At 44.6% G+C, this 20746-nt stretch overlaps 1 protein-coding gene across 5 annotated transcripts in view; it reads right to left on the minus strand.

Moving 5' to 3' along the window:
• TRDMT1 (tRNA aspartic acid methyltransferase 1) overlaps nucleotides 1–20746 on the minus strand; it is a 52090-nt gene that overhangs the window by 20739 nt on the left and 10605 nt on the right. For 2 of the 5 annotated variants that reach the window (XM_090047219.1, XM_090047222.1), the window contains exons 3-6: nucleotides 12219–12295; nucleotides 11178–11249; nucleotides 10776–10937; nucleotides 1731–1796 (exon numbers count right to left, since the gene is read on the minus strand). In XM_090047219.1, the coding sequence (XP_089903345.1) occupies nucleotides 1731–1796; nucleotides 10776–10937; nucleotides 11178–11249; nucleotides 12219–12295 (377 nt within the window). The remainder of the gene's footprint in view (nucleotides 1–1730; nucleotides 1797–10775; nucleotides 10938–11177; nucleotides 11250–12218; nucleotides 12296–20746) is intronic. The other 3 variants (XM_090047224.1, XM_090047223.1, XM_090047221.1) reach the window with 3 other exon arrangements.

Genomic DNA, 20746 nt, shown 5'->3' on the forward strand with positions numbered 1-20746 from the left:
TTTGTTTATTTAGGTGCTATGCCAGCACAGTACTGTGTAGCAAAGCCTGTTCAAAGTGATCACTTCAGAGAATGGCAAACGTTGTTTGCTTAACCGGGGAACTCTCCTAATCAAAGTGAAGTAGAAATGTTCTCTGTGTATTTCGGCAAGCCCATTACAATGGAAAATTGCTTACTAAGGATCTCTGAATAAAAGCTTAACTGTACCCTACAGTCTACTTGCAGACGTCAGCTCCACAGAAAGTACTAGCTATGATTTAAATCATTCCCTAGGGAGTGTCACATAGAAAAGGAGAAGTGCTTTCTGGTGTATCCATTGACATATAGATCATTCTGTCTTTAGGACAGGATTCAAGGCAGGCTTGGGGGCATATGTGGGCAGTATGCAGCTCTTATGTGCAAAGGCAGTGTATGTTTCTAATTGGAAAGCTGGAAATGCCTCCTAACAGACAAGAATATCCTCATTAAGGACAGTGGCAATGCACAGGCTGGCGCATTAACCAGTTACCCCATATGTTCTAATGCAGGGGTTTTCAATCTTTTCCATTTGTAGACCCCTAAACATTTTTGAATGGAGGTGCATACCCCTTTGAATTGTAAGTGTGACTATTTGCATACTTCTAATTGACCATAGTCATTTTTGCAGATCCCTTAGACATAATCTGCAGGCCTCCAGGGGTCTACAGAGCACATGTTAAAAACCACTGCTCTAATGGAAAGATCCCACCCCATCAGCACAAGGCATGAGGAGGATAACTATACTAAAACCTCTTCCCTACCTGCAAGAAGAAATTATGCTTCTGTTTTAGGGTTAGGTGCCTATTACCCCCCAGTAACAAATTTCACAATTAAAAGTTATACACGCTTTCCTAAACTTCTCTTTGGACAGTTAGCTGCTGCCATCACGTCAGTGGACAATCAATGACTGGTTCTCAGAGTCTGTAGTCAATCAACTGATTTAAGGATAAAAAACCATCAGCTAACCCTTACACCGCTACTATGGAAGGCAGGGTTGAGCTGCACCTTATGGAATAACTGAAGAAAAAATGTATAAGCTTTCATGCACAAGAGCTCCCTTCATCAGATGTTATGAAAGGACATGCAGGGAACAAGCTGTCAAATACAGCGACTCATTACTTGGATTAGCTTTTTTGATCCCTATGTGTCTCTATAGGTTTATTACTTTCTTATTTATTTGATTCTCTTCGCACCGCCCCCATTCCCTGTCTTCAGTATTCAATTCACTTTCTCTGCTTGATAGCCTGCTCTCTGCATGTCCTTTCAGATAATCCGGGGAAATGAACTATTGCTCATAAAAGCGTATGCATTTCTGCTTTGGATAGTTTAAAGAGGTACTTCTCTACCCTGCTTTCTGAGTGATTTAGGACTAACATGGCTCTCCATCTACCTCCACTATGATCACTACAAAGGAACCCTGAAGTTTCTACCATCAGTAAAAACGCTGAAAGCTGCACATCTATGGTGCACGTTATTACTGAAAATTAGCATACATCCTTTCCCAAATGCAGTAAGACAACAGATCAGGTGGGCAGGCAGGCATGTTAACTTGTTCAAGTTAGAAAAAAAAAACTTAACAAGCAGGTGACATCAACAATTTCCTTTCAAACTTAAACATTTTCATTGTAAACTTAAAGTTGCACTTATAACAGTGAAGCAATCTGTAATAATAAAACGAGAATAAAAAGGAACTAATCATTGATCATACAATACCTGGCAGAAGAGATTTCAAATCCTTTGACATTTTCTAAAAGTATGAATTTTGGCAGTCTTTGTAGCCTGTAAGAAAAGTCAGTTTAGTGTATTAAGATGCAAACCATATTAAATAAACACCACAAATTTGTTTGGCAACAGGAAACAGTTAAGTGATGCAATTTAAATCACATATAGCAGGTTAATTTGGCAATCAGACAACTGCCTCTGGGTGTCATAGGTGGTTAATCCAAGAAGTCCATCTCAACTACTGATAGTAGGCACCTATAGACGTGCTCCGGGGTGGGGGGTGTTTTAATTAGAGCAGCTCTTGGGATTGAGTCTGCTGAAGCATTCTAATTAGACACCTGTTTGACGAGCTTTAGTTAAAGCACCCCTGTTACCATTTTAAAATGTGGGGATGGTGAATACATGTGACAGGAAATACTTCAGCAGACTTCATAGATTTCATAGACATTAGGGCTGGAAGGGACCTCAAGTCCAGACCCCTGCCCCAGGAGCAGGAAGTCAGTTAGGGTCAAAGGATCCCAGCAAGATAAGCATCCAAACGTTTCTTGAATGAATCCAGAGTAGGTGCCTGCACCACTTCTGAAGGGAGTCTATTCCAGGATTTGGGGGCTCAGACAGTAAAGAAGTTTTGCTTTATATCCAGACTAAAACAGTCACGGGGGAGTTTATGACTGTTGGTCTTTGTTATCCCTTGGGGTACTATGGTGAACAGATGTTCCCCCAGAGCCTGATGCACACCCCTGATTAATCAAGTCTGCTTGCTCCAGCACGTTCTAATTAGAATGTGTCAGAGCAAATGTCCCACACGTGCACAGGCACCCGGTGCCACTAGGAAAAGACTAGGTCTTGTCAATTTCAAGACTACTAGCAGAAATGTAAAGCCTCAGAGTAAGATAAGGAGCCTTAATGAAGTGTAAATAGCTGTGCAAGTGGTGAGTATGTCCTCTGTAAAAAGATCACAAACCTTGATGAAATGCAAACAGCTGAGCATACACTGTTCCTGTATGAATCAGCAGTCACTTAATTTGGATTAAGCAGTGCCTTAAATATCAAAATCAATGGGATCTGGCAAATGGCTAGTGTCAAGTAAATGGTATCATAAGTGATTCCACTCTTCTCACATTCGGTGCCCCAATTTAGTCACATTTGATCGAGGGCTAGTTTCTGATTTCAGAGCCAAATTAACCCCAAGCATAAATTGAAAATGCTACTTTTATTGATTTACTGAAGCATAACATTGTCATTCAAAAGATAATAAGGCACACTTAAGGCACTCATTCTATGCGCTGGAAAATTGTAATAAAACAAGTCACATTATTGATCTCAACATCAAAACTCCCACCAACTTGAGTGAGAGGAGGAACAACAAGTCTAGTGTTCATCTAATTGGTTTTGTTTTAGTAACTTCTTTGTCTTCAGAAAGTTTTGCTTTCAGACATTTCCCATTATAGCTAATTAACTTTCAGAGAAATGTGCTATATATATGGTTTCAGTGGGGTAAGTCTGAAGCCTAATGACATCAGTGCAAAAAGAAACAAGCTTATTCCATGATCACCAACCCCCTGGAGGTGGCCACATCTCCATTTTGCTCTGGCTGACATCACACATATGAGCTTTGTAGTGTTCTCCTAAGCTAGTAAAATAGATATTTACAAACATGAGAGGAAAAAGGAGGCAAAGGATCTGCATCAGAAAATACACCTAAACTACAATAACACAAACGCTGTTAATATTTAGTCTATGATTCTTGCCATGACAAGAAATGCAAAACCTGCCAACATATCTCCACCACCCCCACAATTACTACACCTCACAACAGAGCCATCAGCATTCCTGGATCTTACAACTGCACCTCCAGAAATGTAATATCTCTCATCCAGTGCACCAAATGCCCAGATGGAAAATACGTAGGACAGACCAAACAACAAATGTGCACCAAATGAATGCACACCGGAAATCTATCAAAGACAGGAATACCCAGTGACCTGTGGGGGCACATTTCTCACAAGAAAACCACTCTCTCGCCAATCTCTCAGTCCTGATCCTCAAAGGAAACTTACAAAACACTTCCCAGAGACGAGCCTATGACTCCACTTCATCGACCTCCTGGACACTAAAAATCATGGACTAAATATAGACATTGGATTTCTAACACTTTATAACCTGTCTGACAGCTGACTTCCCAGGTACTTCTCCACTATTCATCCCCCTTCTCTCCCCGACACCCAGCCTCTCTCTCACCCATTGACTTCTCAATCTACATTTTCACTGACAGCCTGTCTTGTATGCATACCAGCTGAGTCTCTGGCTACTTTACTTTTCATTCCATCCAGGAAGAGCACACATCAACTGCTGAAACTTCCTCAGCCTTATGGAGGGTTTTTGAACCTGAAAGCTTGCTTAAAAATTGTTCTCCAACTATTTAGTTGGTCTAATAAAAGAGATCAGATTCACCCAAAGAACCTTGGCTGCCTATGTCCTTAGACCAACATGGCTACAACCTACACCCCTGTATTGTTCTGAAGCATTTCACTTTTTGTTACATGTGTGCAGGGACAGGAGACTCATAGGTCCTCCAAATCCCAGTGCTCCGCTCTCCCACTTCTTCCATGGGGGAGGGAGGGAGAGCATGGTGGACAGCCTGGAAGGGGCCTTTGCACTCTCCACTGAAACCCTATTCCTCCTGAAAACCTCTGTTTACCTCCCCCCACAACCACAACCAGAACCAGGCTCCCCAAACCTCAATCCTTCCCTCTACGTTTCTACCCAAGGAAGACTGGGAGAAAAAAGATTTGGGGCCTTGGGGCTAAGAAGCTGTGATCATGACAGTGAGGGGTCCCTGTTACCATTGCAGACTTCCAGACCTCCCACTCCGCTTTACCACTTTCCAGGCCTTCACCACCACCAGAAATGGGCTCATGTCTACTTTTCCACCCTGCAAGAAGTTGAGGATATTTGGAGCCAGAGTGTTAGAATCTTGGCAGCAGAAAGATCCTGCCAGGCCCTCCCCGGCTAGTGCCCCCCTGCCCCACCCCAATCTGAAGCCTGCTGTAATACTCCCTGGCTGGAGAGCTATGGCTGCCACTTATTACACTTGAAAACATTTCAGAAATTACTTCTGTCTGAACCCAGTCAGTTAAAGTAAGACCACCAATTGATACAAACTTCTTAGAGACTGTGTAAAAATAAAAGCAAATAAAAAAGAAAGAAGAGACCACCAGACAGTGACTTGCTAAGTTTACCCCAAATCAAAAGAAATCCAGCTTCTATCACAGAGCTCAAATCTAGAGTCACAAATGCATAGTTCAGCCTGAGACTTTACAGCTGCACTCTCAGAAGGCAATATAGCTTGAGGATACCTGCCAAACACAACACTTAAAATATGTCTACAAAATGAGCAGCACTGTTCTTCCTTAAGGTAAACACAAACTTTGATAAGCTTGCAGTAGGTTGTATGAGGTTATGCTCATAGACATAGGGCACCAAGAATATTCTGTGGCTAGACTACATGTCCACTGGCTGAAGACCACAGTTTCCGCCCACATTCAGCTCTCAAATTCTCCCTGCCCTGGACTTCATATCTCAGCCACTTTCAGCCACACCTAAAGTCGCACTTCATTTGTTTTTCTTTATAAGAGGCTGGAAAAGGTAGAATCAGGCAAGAAAGACAGAATTGTATTATGATACTTTGCATGAAATTTGTGCAAATCACAATGAAGAATGTAAAATAACAACTCCTACATTTTACCACATAGAATGGCATCAATCATTTCCCATTTTAAACTCTAATTCTCTGGGCTTAGTCTCCACTGAAGTTGTAATTTCCAAAACTCGTGTGAGCGCTATCTTTGTAAAACATAACCTGTTGGAGCTGGGAAACTGCAGAAACAGCTCTCCTCATTTGTTGTGGTGTCTGTAGAAACTGCTACTTCATGGGAACAACGTGCCTAAGGGAGATAAGGGAGGCTGAAAGCATCTCGTGAGACTTCCAGATAAAGTCTGTAAGCCAAGCCTAACTCCTTTGCGTCGTCAAGAGGGAGGAGCACCCTGGAGTGTCTGAGAGTTTGCTTCTGAAAACGAAAAATTTCTGTCATATTAATGGTTTATCACTACGGTGACCAGGATGTTTGCACAAGACAGTAACTACTGTTTCCAAAGAAGAGTTTTCCTCTTTTACATTCCCTTGTAAATCTACCTGGAATCTACAGAATCCAACTGGAATCCAGTATTACCTCTCTAATGGGCTATTACCTCAATCCTAATGTTTCCCTTTTCATAGTTTCATAGTTTCTAGGGTCAGAAGGGACCTGAGCAGATCATCTAGTCCGACCCCCTGCCATGGCAGGAAAGAGTACTGGGGTCAAACGACCCCAGCAAGATGTTCATCCAACCTCCTCTTAAACACCCCCAGGGTAGGAGCCTGCACCACTTCTCTTGGAAGCTGGTTCCAGATCCTAGCCGCCCTGACTGTGAAGTAGCGCCTCCTGGTATCTAATCTAAACCTACCCTCTGCCAGCTTGTGACCGTTATTCCTGGTCACTCCTGGCAGTGCACAGGGGAATAGTGACTCCCCCAATGCCGGCTGATCCCACCCCCGACTAGTTTGTAACAGGCCACAAGATCCCCCCTCAGCCTTCTCTTTTGGAGGCTGAACGGGTTCAGGTCCCCTAGCCTCTCCTCATAGGGCCTGCCCTGTTGTCCCCTGATCATGTGAGTGGCCCTCCTCTGGACCCTCTCCATGCTGTCCACATCCTTCTTGAAGTGCGGCGCCTAGAACTGGACGCAGTACTCCAGCTGCGGCCTGACCACTGCCGCATAGAGGGGGAGGATCACCTCTTTGGACCTGCTCGAGATGCAATATGTAGTATCATGGAAGGATGACCTTACAGTTATAGTGCATGGAATTTAGGATCACTGTTCAGTTCCCAGCCTAACCAGAGATTTCCTTTGGACGATGGGTTTGGACCAGTAACCTAATCTTCTTACTTTAAAACCCAGTTCATAAAAGGAGGAAAATAATATGTTTACCTATCATTTCTCTGAGTTACCAATTTTGATCACAAAATAATTTCACTATATGTTTATATAGCACCTAACCAATCTCACTGAGGTCTCTAAGTCCTACATAATGCAAATGACTGTTCACATTCATACTTGTTTGAGCATATTAAATATGTGTGACTTAGGAAAATGAAAAAGCATTAGAAGTCCATGTTGGACAGACCTGTGACCCTGCCATTGTCCCACCAAGTTTTCAGTAAAACCTTGGCTTAATACAGCCTCAACTTCTAGTAGGTTTCCCTTGCTCTTCAGCTCTTTCTCCTTAGTTTAACAAGGTATCAACTTCTAAACAGTTTCCCTGCTTTTTTCTTCCTTCCTGAAATGTGATCAGGCTTAGTTGGACTTACTAAAACATATAATAAGCAGGGCATTTCAAGCCCCTTTCACATCTGGATGATAAGTAAAGTAACATATTTTCCAGGAAGATTGGAAAAGAGGTTCAACGATAAGGGGACAACCAACTGGAACATATACCAAACCAGTGAAACAGGGTACCCTGCATGTGTCTACGTTAGAATTTGACTGGCTCTTATAGTTATTCAATGTAGAAAAATGGTAAAAAGATATAACTGTATTATCACACTTTGGACATGCAAACCCTTATGCATTTCCCATCTGCCAGATGGTTTAACTGTCCAGCTAAGAGTGATTAAAAGCTCTCTACTTAAATTCACTGTGTCATTTCTTTAAGCTCAATATGTACTGTGTGCAGCAAACCAGGAACCAAGCTGAATTGTGTGGGGCTTGGGTTCAGCCAGCTCAGCCACCCACAACAGACCATCCTTTAGAGAATTTCATTCACATTTTGATAAGGGGTGGCAAAATACTGTATTTTCTCACATACAACTTGTACCTTTTTTTCTACAGTTCAGCTGCTGAAAAGTAGGACATACTTTATAAGTGAAGAAATATGGGTATAACAAAATGCCTGTGCTGGGAAAAAATAATGATGCAGTGTTTCCGGTGGGATTCTCTAGTCACTGGATACGGACACTTTCTCCTTCTTCCTGGCAGAGGTCCCTATACATAAACTATTACTCAGTTACTTACTACTACTTACCAATATTTTCAAGGAAAAGCCCTTCTTTCTTCATTCTGCCTTTCAAAAACAAAGTGTGTATCTTATTCAGGGACATGAATGTAAGAAAGTATGGTATTTAGTAACTTGGTGCTGATTTTACTCACTACCATCAAAGAGATAAAGAACCATTCATTGGTCATAAGTTTCATGTTAGATGAATGCTTTAATATGTTTCCCTTTTCTACCCTGAAAAAGGTGGGGATGGGGGGAAAGAGGGGAGGGAGTCTAGGTTTGCTGCTCTGTACATTCCAACGCAGCTTTACTGTGTGACCTCAAACAAGTCATTTAGCTTTACTGTACCTCAGCTTGCAACTGTAAAATGGGGATGAGACCGCTTGCCCCTTAGACAGACTTCTTGGATATTACTGATATTAGCAGACAGATCAGTGGTTCTCAACTATGAGAACCTGCCAGGGGGCTGCAATGCTGCCACTGCTACCTCCACTGCTACAGGGTGAAATTACCTCACACACCTGTTTTCAGGAGGGATATCAGAGACAAACTGACAAGCAGCTGCAGCAGAAAGGCATGCCTACCCTCATTACATTATATAGTATAGGCTGGGAACTGACTGGCTAAGCAGCAGCTGTGCAGAACAGGACTTGGGGTTACAGTGGACAGTAAGCTTAACATGAGCCAACAGTGTGCCCTCGCTGCCAAGAAGGCTAATGGCATACTAGGCTGCATTAGTAGGAACATTGCCAGAAGATCAAGGAATGTGTCCTTCCCCTCTATTCAGCACTGGTGAGGTCACATCTGGAGTACTGTGTTCAGTTTGGGGACCCCAAATACAGAAAGAATGTGGACAGATTGGAGACAGCCCAGCAGAGGGCAACAAAAATGGTTAGGAGACTGGGGCACATGACTTAAGCTGAGGGAACCGGGCTTATTCAGTCTGGAGAAAAGACTGAAGGGGGATTTAATAGCAGTTGTCAACTACCTAAATGGTGGTTCCAAAGAGGATGAAGCTAAACTGTTCTCAGTCGTGGCAGATGACAGAACAAGGAGCAATGGTCTCAAGTTGCAGCAAGGGAAGCTTAGATTAGATATTACAAAGAACTTTATCACCAGGAGTGTAGCAAAGCACTGGAACAGGTTATCCAGAGAGGCTGGCAAATCTCCATCCTTGAAGGTCTTTAAGGCCCAGCTAGACAAAAGCCTTGGCTGGAATCATATAGTTGGAGATGGCCCTGCTTTTGAGCTGGGGGGTGAATTAGATGACCTCCTGAAGTCCCTTCCAACTCTAATTTTATGTGATTCTATGCTATTTCTGCTGCAGCTGTTCCCAGTTTGGCTCCACCATGTCTCCTGAAAATGGAAGTGCATGGGGCAGTTCTGCCTGGTGGTAGGGGCAGCCTGGAGAGAGATGCCACTGCCGCCAGACAGAACGGCCTGCACACCCATTTTCAGGAGGCACATTGAAGCTAAACTAGGAACGGCTGCAGCAGAAATGGTGCACCTGCCTGGACAATGTAGCCACTTGTCAGTTTGGCTCTGACGTGTCTCCTGAAAACAGAGCTGCGTGGGAGACTTGCATCTGCCCCACACACCTCTGTTTCTGGGAGGCACCCTGAAGGATCAAACCAGGAAGGGCTATGGCAAGAGTGTGCACTTTCTGATCTGGTTCTGCAGGGTGTGAGCCACATAGTGGGTGAATATAATGTATCTAGAATCAATTACAAATTATCATAACAGAAATATGCAAAATATTAATTCATAACAAAAACATAATGTTTATATTACACTATGCATAAATCAGTTGTTTGAAAATGGAGTGCTGCTTAATTTTGAAAAGATTTGGAAGGAGGTTTTGAGTCTAAAAAGGTTGAGAATCACTAAGAGTAACGCATGGGGGCTCTGACTACCCAGTACACTATCTTCCATCACAAGACAATACAGTAGATGTATATGTTGCAGGACATATGAATGTCAGCCCCAGGCGAAGTGACACAATATCAGGGTCAGAGAATATGAAATAAAGTAAGTTCCCTTAACTGATGCTGCCTTGACATGCCAAGAACTTTCAAACTACTAGGAAAGTTTTGACACAGAGACCTCTGCAACAGCCAGGATCCCTGGGATCACCTCCTTGCCTGATCAGGATTTTATCTGGAAGAAAGATGAAGAGCATGATCTCTCAAGAGCAACAGAATTGTTAGATTTCTGACTGCCCAAAATTTCAAATCACTGCTCTTCCTCTGCTAGTAAGATTATCAAATAGAAGAGGTCATGAGCAGTCTGTCTCAATCTCCTGAATAAGCAGGATCCTCAAGGAATGGTTGGTTAATGGATGGCTGATCCCACACCATGGCAACACTTAAATCCTTAGGTTGGTATCCAGTTCTATTCAGCAATAGGGATTTCACAAGAGATTTCACTAACTCTATAAATTAGTTAGTTTCTAAGGTACCCCCTAACTTCAGGCTAAGATGGCTGACTACCTTTACGGAGACATATGAAAGAGATAAAAATGAAACACAGAAGACTAAAACAATGCTAAGTGTTTTAGTGCTATAAGTAAATGTGTTCATACAGTGGAAACTGCATGGGTTAGGTTCCTTACCCCTCTGCAAAGATAAAGTATAGGGCTGTCAAATGATTTAAAAATTTGATCATGATTAGTTGCACAATTAAAAAATTAGTTACAATTCACTACAATTTTAATCACACCGCTAAAAACTCAAAATTATGCAGGTACTTAGTATGGGTGGGGGGTGGGTGGAGGGTGTGTGCGTGTGTTGGGGGGGAATTTGTGAAGCACTGCCTCTGCTGCCCTACTGGGCAGCCCAGGGGTGGTGGTGATGGTGTGGGTTCCAGAACAAGGCGTGGTAATTGCATTAAAAAAAATGAACACAGGAACCAACTGACAGCCCTAATAAGGTTTTGTGAAGTACCTGGAGTATACAGAGCTGCGTAAACAGTTGTGCCATGCCATTGAGGTAGTCTGGTTGTTCGCTGGGGTTTTCATTATTTCAGAGGGCAGAGCTGTGTGAGACCACTGCTGAATTCCTGCTGAGTTGGAAGCAACACCCTTGGAAGTAAAAACCACACCAAACCTGCAAGCAACTCAATTTAGCAACCTGCTGTGAACTCAACAGGCTACAAGCCACCCAGATATAAATGAGCTGTATTCTACTGCATTTACAGCTTATATAAAAATCATACAAAAACAACTACATGAACACAAGACAAATATCTATATAATCTGATACAGACAGTTTGCAATTCAATAATATCTGTAACTGCATAATAAACTAAAAAGATTGAGAAGGGCTCCACTAGAAATTAATTTATACCTTGGGAGAATGTCAAGGATATAAATAAAACTCTTTGTCCTTGGATCAGATACATCACCTTGCAGGCCAATTCTAAGAGAAAATAAAAATAAAGAAATAAAATACATGTACTGAATACAATGATCCGCTTGCCTTCTCAGAGTCTCTTACAAAACATAAGCGTTTTCCTCTAGACCAATATGGCTACAACCTGGATACTTTACAAAACACATCTTTGATTAATGTTTTTTCAAAGTTCTGCAAAGGTATCAAACACATATTTTAGCTTCCTTGACAGAGGAGCAAGAGCTGCTGCTTAAAAGCATGCAGCAGCAACTATCTATCTGCATGATCCTACAGTGATACAAGCTAACTAAATCTATTTAACCCTGAACAAGGCAGAGTTACCACTGAAGTGATTTTGCTACACTTGTATAAACTACAGAATCATGCAGACTTAACAGCTAAATGGTAACAGCTTATCCCAGTCTCCTTTGATATCAAAACAAATGTTATGTCTGCCTGTACACAAAGTCCATCACCCTGGACCTGCCTTCAGGGTCATAGCCTTATCATCTCTCTAAAGAATGAAAATGCACTCCCAGAGTATGTTAGTGCTCAATCTTTTCAGCACACATACAAGGGCAAATCCTGCCTGTGGTCTTTCTGTTCTAAACCTGAAAGTAACTTCAGCAGAAATTATTAGCATCTGACCATTAGCACAGAGAGGGAGCTCTCTTAAAAGGGAGACCCTCCAAATTTTACTTTTAGAACAAAAGTACAGGATGTAAAATAAGTGGGACACCAAGCTTAATAATTCAGCCAAAATTACTTAGTATAATCACATGCCTGACTCGCTATCATTCTTGCATGCTGGTAAATACAGAACTAAATATTATAATCTCTGTTTTTTGAAAAGCAGTAGCTCTCAGGGAAGATGCAGACAAATACGAATCACATGTTGTATCACTGCTGAAAACTCTTTTCTTTTGTTCTAATAGTGGTATGACACACTGTATCACACTGTATTTTCTCCAAAACTGGAAGATTTGTTCTACATACCTTGTAAATGGCTGACAGGGAGGACTCATCAAAATCATATCAAAAGATAATCTGTTGAACTCCTTCAGTGTTATGCCCTGCAAAATGAAGAAATATGAACATAGCTATTGAACTGGTACTTTTCATAGACTTGAAATAACTGAATTACGGGTGCAAAAACGTTCAGGTTGTTTCCTCTATGTATAGTTACAAGGCGTGCATCTAGGGCGCTGTAGTGGTGCAGTTGCACCACACTAATTCCTGCTCCACCCAAACTTTAAAACCGACTGCTTTGGAGAGGCAGCACCATTTCTATTTAGGCAGTACAGAGACAGTCAATACATTTCATAGCTTATTATAATGGATCTGATTCCTGCTAATCTCTCCACAGATGTTAACAACCTGCTCTCCTTTTTAAGGGTCTTGATGTTCCTTTAATCAAGCTAGTCTTTTTTCTGCAATCCTGCTGCCTGTTAGCTATTTCTGGTATTAGCTCTCTTCTATGTCACAGTCCTGCACACTGTTGTTAATTCTAGTTAAAAACCTTTACTTTGGTCTGGTAATATTAATTCAGGTGAGCAGTAACTCAGGTGTGGAAACGATTTACAGGGAAGTGCTGGATGCACTGTCAAGAAGCTCAAGAAGGATAGCTTTTGTTTTACAAATCTGAAGACAAGATACACATTTAACCGTAACTGCAGGACTAATAAGAAAAATCTGTGGGCAATTTTTGCCTTGTTTGTCGTGTTTTTTAAACTCAATATATAAACTAGCAAATTAGTACACATTCCAATTAAGTTTTATCTTCAATGGGAAAATATAGCATGGGGCCACTAGATTATTAGTAAATCTTCTAGCTTCTTTTTAACCCGAGAAAAAATATTTTGGGCTGTATGTGGTGATGTAATACTCTATCTGCACCCACCCCCACTTTTCAAAATCTTAGAGTCACCCATTGTATCAACTTAGTAAACACTTTTTAATACATTCATTTCTTCTAATAGCTTTGCCCTTCTTTAATGCTTGGCAAATGCTGTGCAGTTAGATCGGCATTTACTACTTTAACAAGGAATTGGCAACGGCAGCAGACACACACAGTCTTGGGTTTGTGGTTAATTACCCAGAGCAATACGGATAGCTCTCATTTCTTTCAATGGGTCGCATCAAAATGATGGCTATAATTATTCAGTCCAAAATAAAGCACTTTTATTCAGATAGTAAGCCTTTTCTGGCTAGATAATATTTCAAAACATAACTTCATAGGTAAGCATTATTCAAATTCTAAAAAGCATGTTATTCTTTCTAGTCATTTGCTTTTATAAACATCTCAAATAATTGCTTTATTTGAAAACATGACATGTTCCTTACACAGACCAAATTCTGATCCTCTCATCAAAGTCTACATAAAGGGGTTCACAGAGAAGACCTCTGGAAAGCTTGGGAGAAAACAGATGTCACAACCTAGGCCCCAAAATATTAATGCAGATGGTCTGTAGCCACTACAACAACTAGAGGTGCACCAATGAAGAATTTTTGGGCTGAAACAGATGGCCAATAATTAACGACATAGTGGGGATCACAGAAACGTGGTGGGACTCATCGCATGACTGGGCGGTGAGTGTCAAGGGCTATAGGCTATACAGGAGGGACAGGATAGGAAGGAAAGGTGGAGGAGTAGCACTCTACATCAAGGAGGAATATACTTCCTCGTTAATTAGCAAGGGGGTAGAGGGGGGGCACTCTGAGGTGCTCTGGGTTAGAGTAAAAGGCAGTCCAGGGGGTAGAGACTTAACGGTGGGAGTCTACTATAGACCTCCCAACCAGGGAGAAGAGCTCGACCAGGAATTCTTAGGTCAGCTCGCAGAGGCAGTGAGGGCTAAGGATGTGGTCATCATGGGGGACCTGAACTTCCCAGACATCTGCTGGGAAGAGCTGTCAGCCAAGTCTGATCGCTCACGTCGGTTCTTAGCCAGAGTGCAGGACCTCCATCTAACCCAGGAGGTGCACAGCCCCACCAGGGGAGATGCCTTGTTGGACCTGGTGCTGGCCACGGGTGATGACCTGGTGAGGGGGCTGTGGGTGATGGGCCACCTGGGAGACAGTGATCATCGCTTGCTGGAATTCACCATCCAGCGTAAGGTGGCAAAGAGCTGCAGCAAGGCAACAGCCCTAGACTTTAGGAGGGCTGACTTCAACAAGCTAAGGAGGATCGTTGGGGAAGCGCTGAGGATCCAGAGGGGAAGGGAACCAGATGTCGAAGGTGAGTGGTTGCTCCTTAAGGAGACGATCCTCCATGCCCAAAGGGAGGTAATCCCAACAAGGGTCAAAGGGAGCAGGAGGGCACATAAACCCCCATGGCTCACTAGGAGCATCCGGGAATGTCTCCTTGCTAAAAGGGAGGCATACACCCAATGGAGGGATGGGGTCATCACCAAGAAGGACTATGTTACAGTCGCCCGAGGATGTAGGGGGGCAGTCAGGAAGGCCAAGGCAGAGATGGAGATAGGACTAGCTTCCCGGATTAAGGACAATAAGAAGTCCTTCTTCAAATACATAGGGGGTAAAAAGAGGGTCCCGGGTAATGTGGGGCCCCTGCAGGACACGATGGGCAACTTAGTTGTCACGCCAGATGACAAAGCTAACATATTTAACGATTTCTTTGCCTCTGTCTTCCTAAGTAGGGACCAGTTCAGCCACCTCCCTGCTGGGCCCCCCTCGGGCCCCGGGAGAGACACGCCTGGGCCAGGGGTTAGCGAGGAGTTAGTTAGGGTACTTCTGGAGAGGCTGGACGTGTTCAAGTCCGCTGGTCCGGACGATCTTCACCCTAGGGTTCTACAGGAACTGGCCGAGGTCATTGCGGGACCCCTGGCACGGCTCTATGAGCACTCGTGGGGCTCTGGTGAGGTGCCGGAAGACTGGAAGAGGGCCAGCGTGGTCCCTATCTTCAAAAAGGGAAAAAAAGAGGACCCAGGAAATTACAGGCCAGTTAGTCTTACCTCAATCCCGGGTAAGCTCTTTGAAAAAATTATCCTGGCACACCTCCAGGAGGGCCTTGCAGGGGAATGCATGCTCAGGGGCAACCAACATGGGTTCATCAGTGGCAGGTCTTGTCAGACCAACCTGGTGGCCTTTTACGATCAGGTCACCAAATCATTAGACGCAGGGGTTGCTGTGGATGTAGTCTTTCTGGACTTCCGGAAGGCTTTCGACACTGTCTCTCACCCTGTCCTCATCAAAAAGCTGGGAGACTGTGGTGTCGATGCCCACACAGTCAAATGGGTCGCCAACTGGTTGGAGGGCCGCACCCAGAGGGTGGTAGTGGATGGGTTCTTCTCGACCTGGAAGGACGTGGGCAGTGGGGTTCCGCAGGGCTCGGTCCTCGGGCCCGCACTGTTCAACATCTTCATCAGTGACTTGGATGAGGGGGTAGAAAGCACCCTGTTCAAGTTTGCTGATGACACTAAGATGTGGGGGGATGTGGGTGCACTAGAAGGGTGCAATAGGCTACAAGCTGACCTTGACAGGTTGCAACGGTGGGCGGATGAGAATAGGATGGGGTTTAACACTGAGAAGTGCAAGGTGTTGCACATGGGGAGGAAGAACCGGCACCACACTTACAGGATGGGGAACTCCCCTCTTGCCAGCACGGAGACGGAAAAGGATCTTGGAGTCGTCATTGACTCCATGATGAACATGGGCCGGCAGCGTGGGGAGGCAGTCAAGAAGGCCAACCGTACCCTGTCATGCATCCACAGATGCATCTCGAGCAGGTCCAGGGAGGTGATCCTCCCCCTCTATGCGGCACTGGTCAGGCCGCAGCTGGAGTAGTGCGTCCAGTTCTGGGCGCCGCACTTCAAGAGGGACGTGGACGATATGGAAAGAGTTCAGAGGAGGGCCACTCGTATGATCAGGGGTCAGCAGGGCAGGCCTTATGAGGAGAGGCTACGGGACCTGAACCTGTTTAGCCTCCACAAGAGAAGGTTAAGGGGGGACCTTGTGGCCTGCTACAAACTGGTCAGGGGGGATCAGCAGGTATTGGGGGAGTCCCTGTTCCCCCGTGCGCTGCCAGGAGTGACCAGGAATAACGGTCACAAGCTGGCGGAGGGTAAGTTTAGATTAGATATTAGGAGGCGCTACTTCACAGTCAGGGCGGCTAGGGCCTGGAACCGGCTTCCAGGGGAAGTGGTGCAGGCTCCTAGCCTGGGGATTTTTAAAAGGAAGTTAGATGAGCACCTTGCCGGGGTCATCTGACCCCGGTGCTCTTTCCTGCCAAGGCAGGGGGTCGGACTAGATGATCTACCTAGGTCCCTTCCGACTCTAGCTACTATGAAACTATGAAACTATGAAACGAGCCATATTGGCCAATAACAATCTGACTGCTGGTATGTAGCCAGTGTCCAGCTGGTAAGTCTGGGGGGGGGAGGGGTGGCAGAGAAGAGGGGGGACAGATTGAGGCCCCTGCAGTGAGGGAGGGAGTGGGGCTGAGGTAGGAGCAAGGGGTTGGGCAGGCAGCAGCAGTGCTGGGGGGGGCCTACAGGGTGGACTATAGCCACCCCAAAATTTGCTGTAGTCCCCCCCCACCCAACCCCTGCTTGCAGTGCCGCAGCTGCCCACCCTGAGCACAGCCCTGGCCCAGCCCTCACCCCCACTGGAAAGAGCCCAGCGCTGCCCCTAGCCCCAGCCTGCAGTGGCAGCCCACTATCACCCCTCACACAGATCCAGGGGACACATGCCCCCCATGACTCCCCCAGGGGTGTGCACAGCAGTGGAATCTGCCCCCACCCCCCCACACTCCCTGGATGAGTGGCTCACAGCTCTGTCCCACACCCCACACTGGCTGGGCAGTGCGTACCACACTCCCAGCCCCAATCCCTCCAGCCTCAATCTGTCTCCCCCCACACACACACACCCCGCTTCCCTACAACAGACTTACCAGCTGGATGCTGCTCTGCAAGCTGCATTTATTAGCCACATCAGCCAAAAAAACCCAATTGCTGATAATGTCAATTTCCTTTTATTGATGCCAATACAATATGAACCAATGTATCAGTGCACCTCTAACAGCAACCTATAAATTATTAATACACAGTTATTCTCAACCAAGGTGCTTTGGCACCTTAGGGTGCTGTGAGATCCTTTTATAGATGATGCAAAATATTAGCACTATTAGGCATGCAAATACTGACATGAGAGTCACAAAATAAACCCAGAAATTTCAAATAAGAATCCACAGTGTCAGAAACATTTTGACCTGGTGTAGTCTTTTAGTTCTCTGCAACAGAAAATTGCTGTATAGTTTTTCCATAGTCAAAAAGCAATTACAAGTTTAGACTTGAAAGTCTCTGGGTTAGGGGTAGAGGGGAGAACAACAAGGGTGATGTCATGGTGGGGGTCTGCTATAGACCACCAGACCAGGAGGACAAGATGGATGAGGCTTTCTTCAAACAGCTCAGGGAAATTCCCTGATCACAGGCCCTAATTCTCATGGGAGACTTCAGTCACCCTGACATCTGCTGGGAGGGCAATACAGCAGCACACAGGCAATCCAGGAAATTTCTGGAGCGTGTTGAGGACAACTCCCTGGTGCAAGTGCTGGAAAAGCGAATTAGGGGCTTCTTGACCTGCTGCTCACAAACAGGGAAGAATTGGTGGGGAATGTAGTAGTGAATGGCAACTGAGGCAGCAGTGACCACGAGATGACTGAGTTCAAGATCCTGAGGAAAGGAAGGATGGAGAGCAGCAGGGTATGGACCCAGAACTTCAGAAAAGATGACTTTGACTCAGGGAACTCATCAGCAGAATCCCCTGAGAAGCCGATCTGAGGGGAGAAGAGTCCAGGAGAGTTGGCTATACTTTAAAGAAACCTTTCTGTAGGAACGAACGAGTGCGATGTGCAGGAAAACTAGCAAGTACAGCAGAAGACCAACTTAGCTTAGCAGGGAATGCTTCAGTAAACTAAAACGCATAAAGGAAGCTGATAAGCAGAAACTTGGACAAACAACTAGGGAGAAGTATAACAGCACTGCTTGGGCATGCAGGGATGAAATCAGGAACACAAAAGTGCAATTGGAATTGCAGCTAGCAAGGGATATAAAGGGTAACGAGAAGGGTTTCTGCAAGTATGTCAGCAACAAGAGGAAAGTCAGAGAGGGTGGGTCCCTTACTGAATGGGGGAGGCAATCTAGTGACAGAGGATGCGGAAAAGCCTGAAGTACTCAATGCCTTTCTCACCTCAGTCTTCACAGGCAAGGTCAGCTTCCAAACTACTGCACCAGGCAGCACAGTTTGGGGAGAAGGTGAGCAGCCCTCAGTGGTGACAGAACAGGTTAGGGACTATTTAGAGAAGCTGGATGTGTACAAGTCTATGGGGTAGGACACAATGCACCCAAAGGTGCTGAGGGAGTTGGCTGTTGTCACTGTAGAGCTGCTGGCCATCATCTTTGAACACTCATGGCAATTGGGAGAGGTCCTGGATGATTGGAAAACACCAAATATAGTGCCCATCTTTAAGAAAGGGAAGAAGCAGCAGTGAGGGAACTACAGACCAGTCAGCCTCACCTCAGTTCCTCAAAAAATCACAGAGCAGATCCTCAAGGAATCCATTTTTAAACGCTTGGGAGTAGGAACAGCCAGCATGGATTCACCAAGGGCAAGTCAGACTGCATGAGTGCCTTCTATGATGGGATCCATGATCCTTCTATGATCCACAGACTAGCTCTGTAGATGTGGGAAGAGCAATGGGGGCTGGACGATGATCCTCCGGGGTCTCTTCCAGCTCAAGTGTCTATGAAATCTATGAAATGGATGTGATATACAGTACTTTGACTTTAGCAAAGCTTTTGACAGTCTCCCACAACATTCTACCAAGCAAGCTAAGGAAGTACAGGTTGGATGAATGGAGTGTAAGGGGGACAAAAAACTGTTTACAGCATATCTGTGAGGAAGAAACATCTTTAGCAGAATAATAAAACCCTTCCTGTTAGGGTTTCCCCAGAGTTAACTTATACTTTGTGACATGGAAAGAGATTTTCTGTTTGTAGTGGTATGCCTGGGTGAAGTGGAACTGAAGTATCTTATAAGTGCTGCTTAAACATACAGTTTTAAATCTGGTGATGGTTTAAAAGCATCTTTCTTTCACTTAGAACTACTATAGCTTCACCCCAACTTTGGGAAAAATACTTTTATAGTATCCCATTTTATCCAAAACATTTATAACACATCATGGTAGAGAAACAACACAGTAATGTCATTACCATCAACATCCTTTTGCTGAACAAGGCAGGGAAGCCATAGGAAAAACAGCCCTTGGGGACTGTGCATCCTTTGCAGAATGTAGAGCAGCAGTCTTTCTTAGTATGGTAATGTTTGTTCCAGAATGGGGTAATTCTCCTGGTCAAAAGGACCATGGTAGGCAGAGTGCCATGGCACCATCTTCCTGATAGCACTGGTTCTCAACCTCATGAGATTGAAGACACCTCTTAGAAAATCAGTCATAGAAAATTAGGGTTGGAAGAGACTTCAAGAGGTAATCTAATCCAGCCCCCCAATCAAAGCAAGGCCATCCCAACCTAGATTGTCCCAGCCTAGGCTTTGTCTAACTGGGTCTTAAAAAACTCCAAGAATGGAGAGTCTACAACCTCTCTGGGTAACCTGTTATTAAATCCCCATTCAATCTTCTCTTCTCCAGACTAAATTAGCCCACTTCCCTCATCCTCTCCTCCTAAGTCATGTACCCCAGCCCTCTAACCATTTTTGTTGTCCTCCACTGGACTCTTCCCAATTTGTCCACATCCTTAGCCAGTTGGTTCCCAGTCTGTACTGGTGCACAGCACTGTTCCATCCTAAGTGCAAGACTTTGCAGTTCTCCTTATTGAACCTCATGATATTTTTTTTTGGTCTAATCCTCCAACTTTTCAAGGTCTCTTTGAATACTAGCCCTACTCTCCAGTATATTTACTACACACCCCCAGCTTGGTGTTAATTGCAAACTTGCTGAGGGTGCACTTCATCCCATCTTCCAGGTAAATCATGAACATACTGAACAAAATCCATGCAACAGATTCATTACCAGAGCTACAAGTTCATTCATGTTAAAATTTAATTCAGAGGGAGAGGGAAAGGGAGAGAGAGAGGGAGTGTGTGTGTGTGTGTGTGTGTGCGCGCGTGCGCGCGCGCGTGTCTGTGTGTGCGCGCGCATCTGTGTGTAAAAGGAAATTTCATGATTGGCCAAGCTGCAACACCAGACAGAAAGAAAACTGGAGGTACTTCACGGGTGAGCTATATAACAATAATTCCATAACAGGGCAAGAAAAATATTGCCATTTCCCCCCAGTGCTTCAGGAAGACCTTATGGACTTCAGCCTTCTCACATGCCATGAAGGGTAAAGAAAGTAATTCCTCTTCTTCCTCCCTCCCCCATCAAAGAACCTCTGAGCTGACACTAGTCAGCTAATACCACGTGCTAAATAAGCAGCTAACCTTTAGTCAGCTACTCTGCTTTTTCTTTAAACTGGTACATACCAGTAGCTCAGAATTGTTTATCAAGCCAT

The sequence above is a fragment of the Crocodylus siamensis genome, chromosome 5 (genome assembly GCF_052110815.1).
Source record: "Crocodylus siamensis isolate JL-2025a chromosome 5, ASM5211081v1, whole genome shotgun sequence".
NCBI classification, from domain to species: domain Eukaryota; kingdom Metazoa; phylum Chordata; order Crocodylia; family Crocodylidae; genus Crocodylus; species Crocodylus siamensis.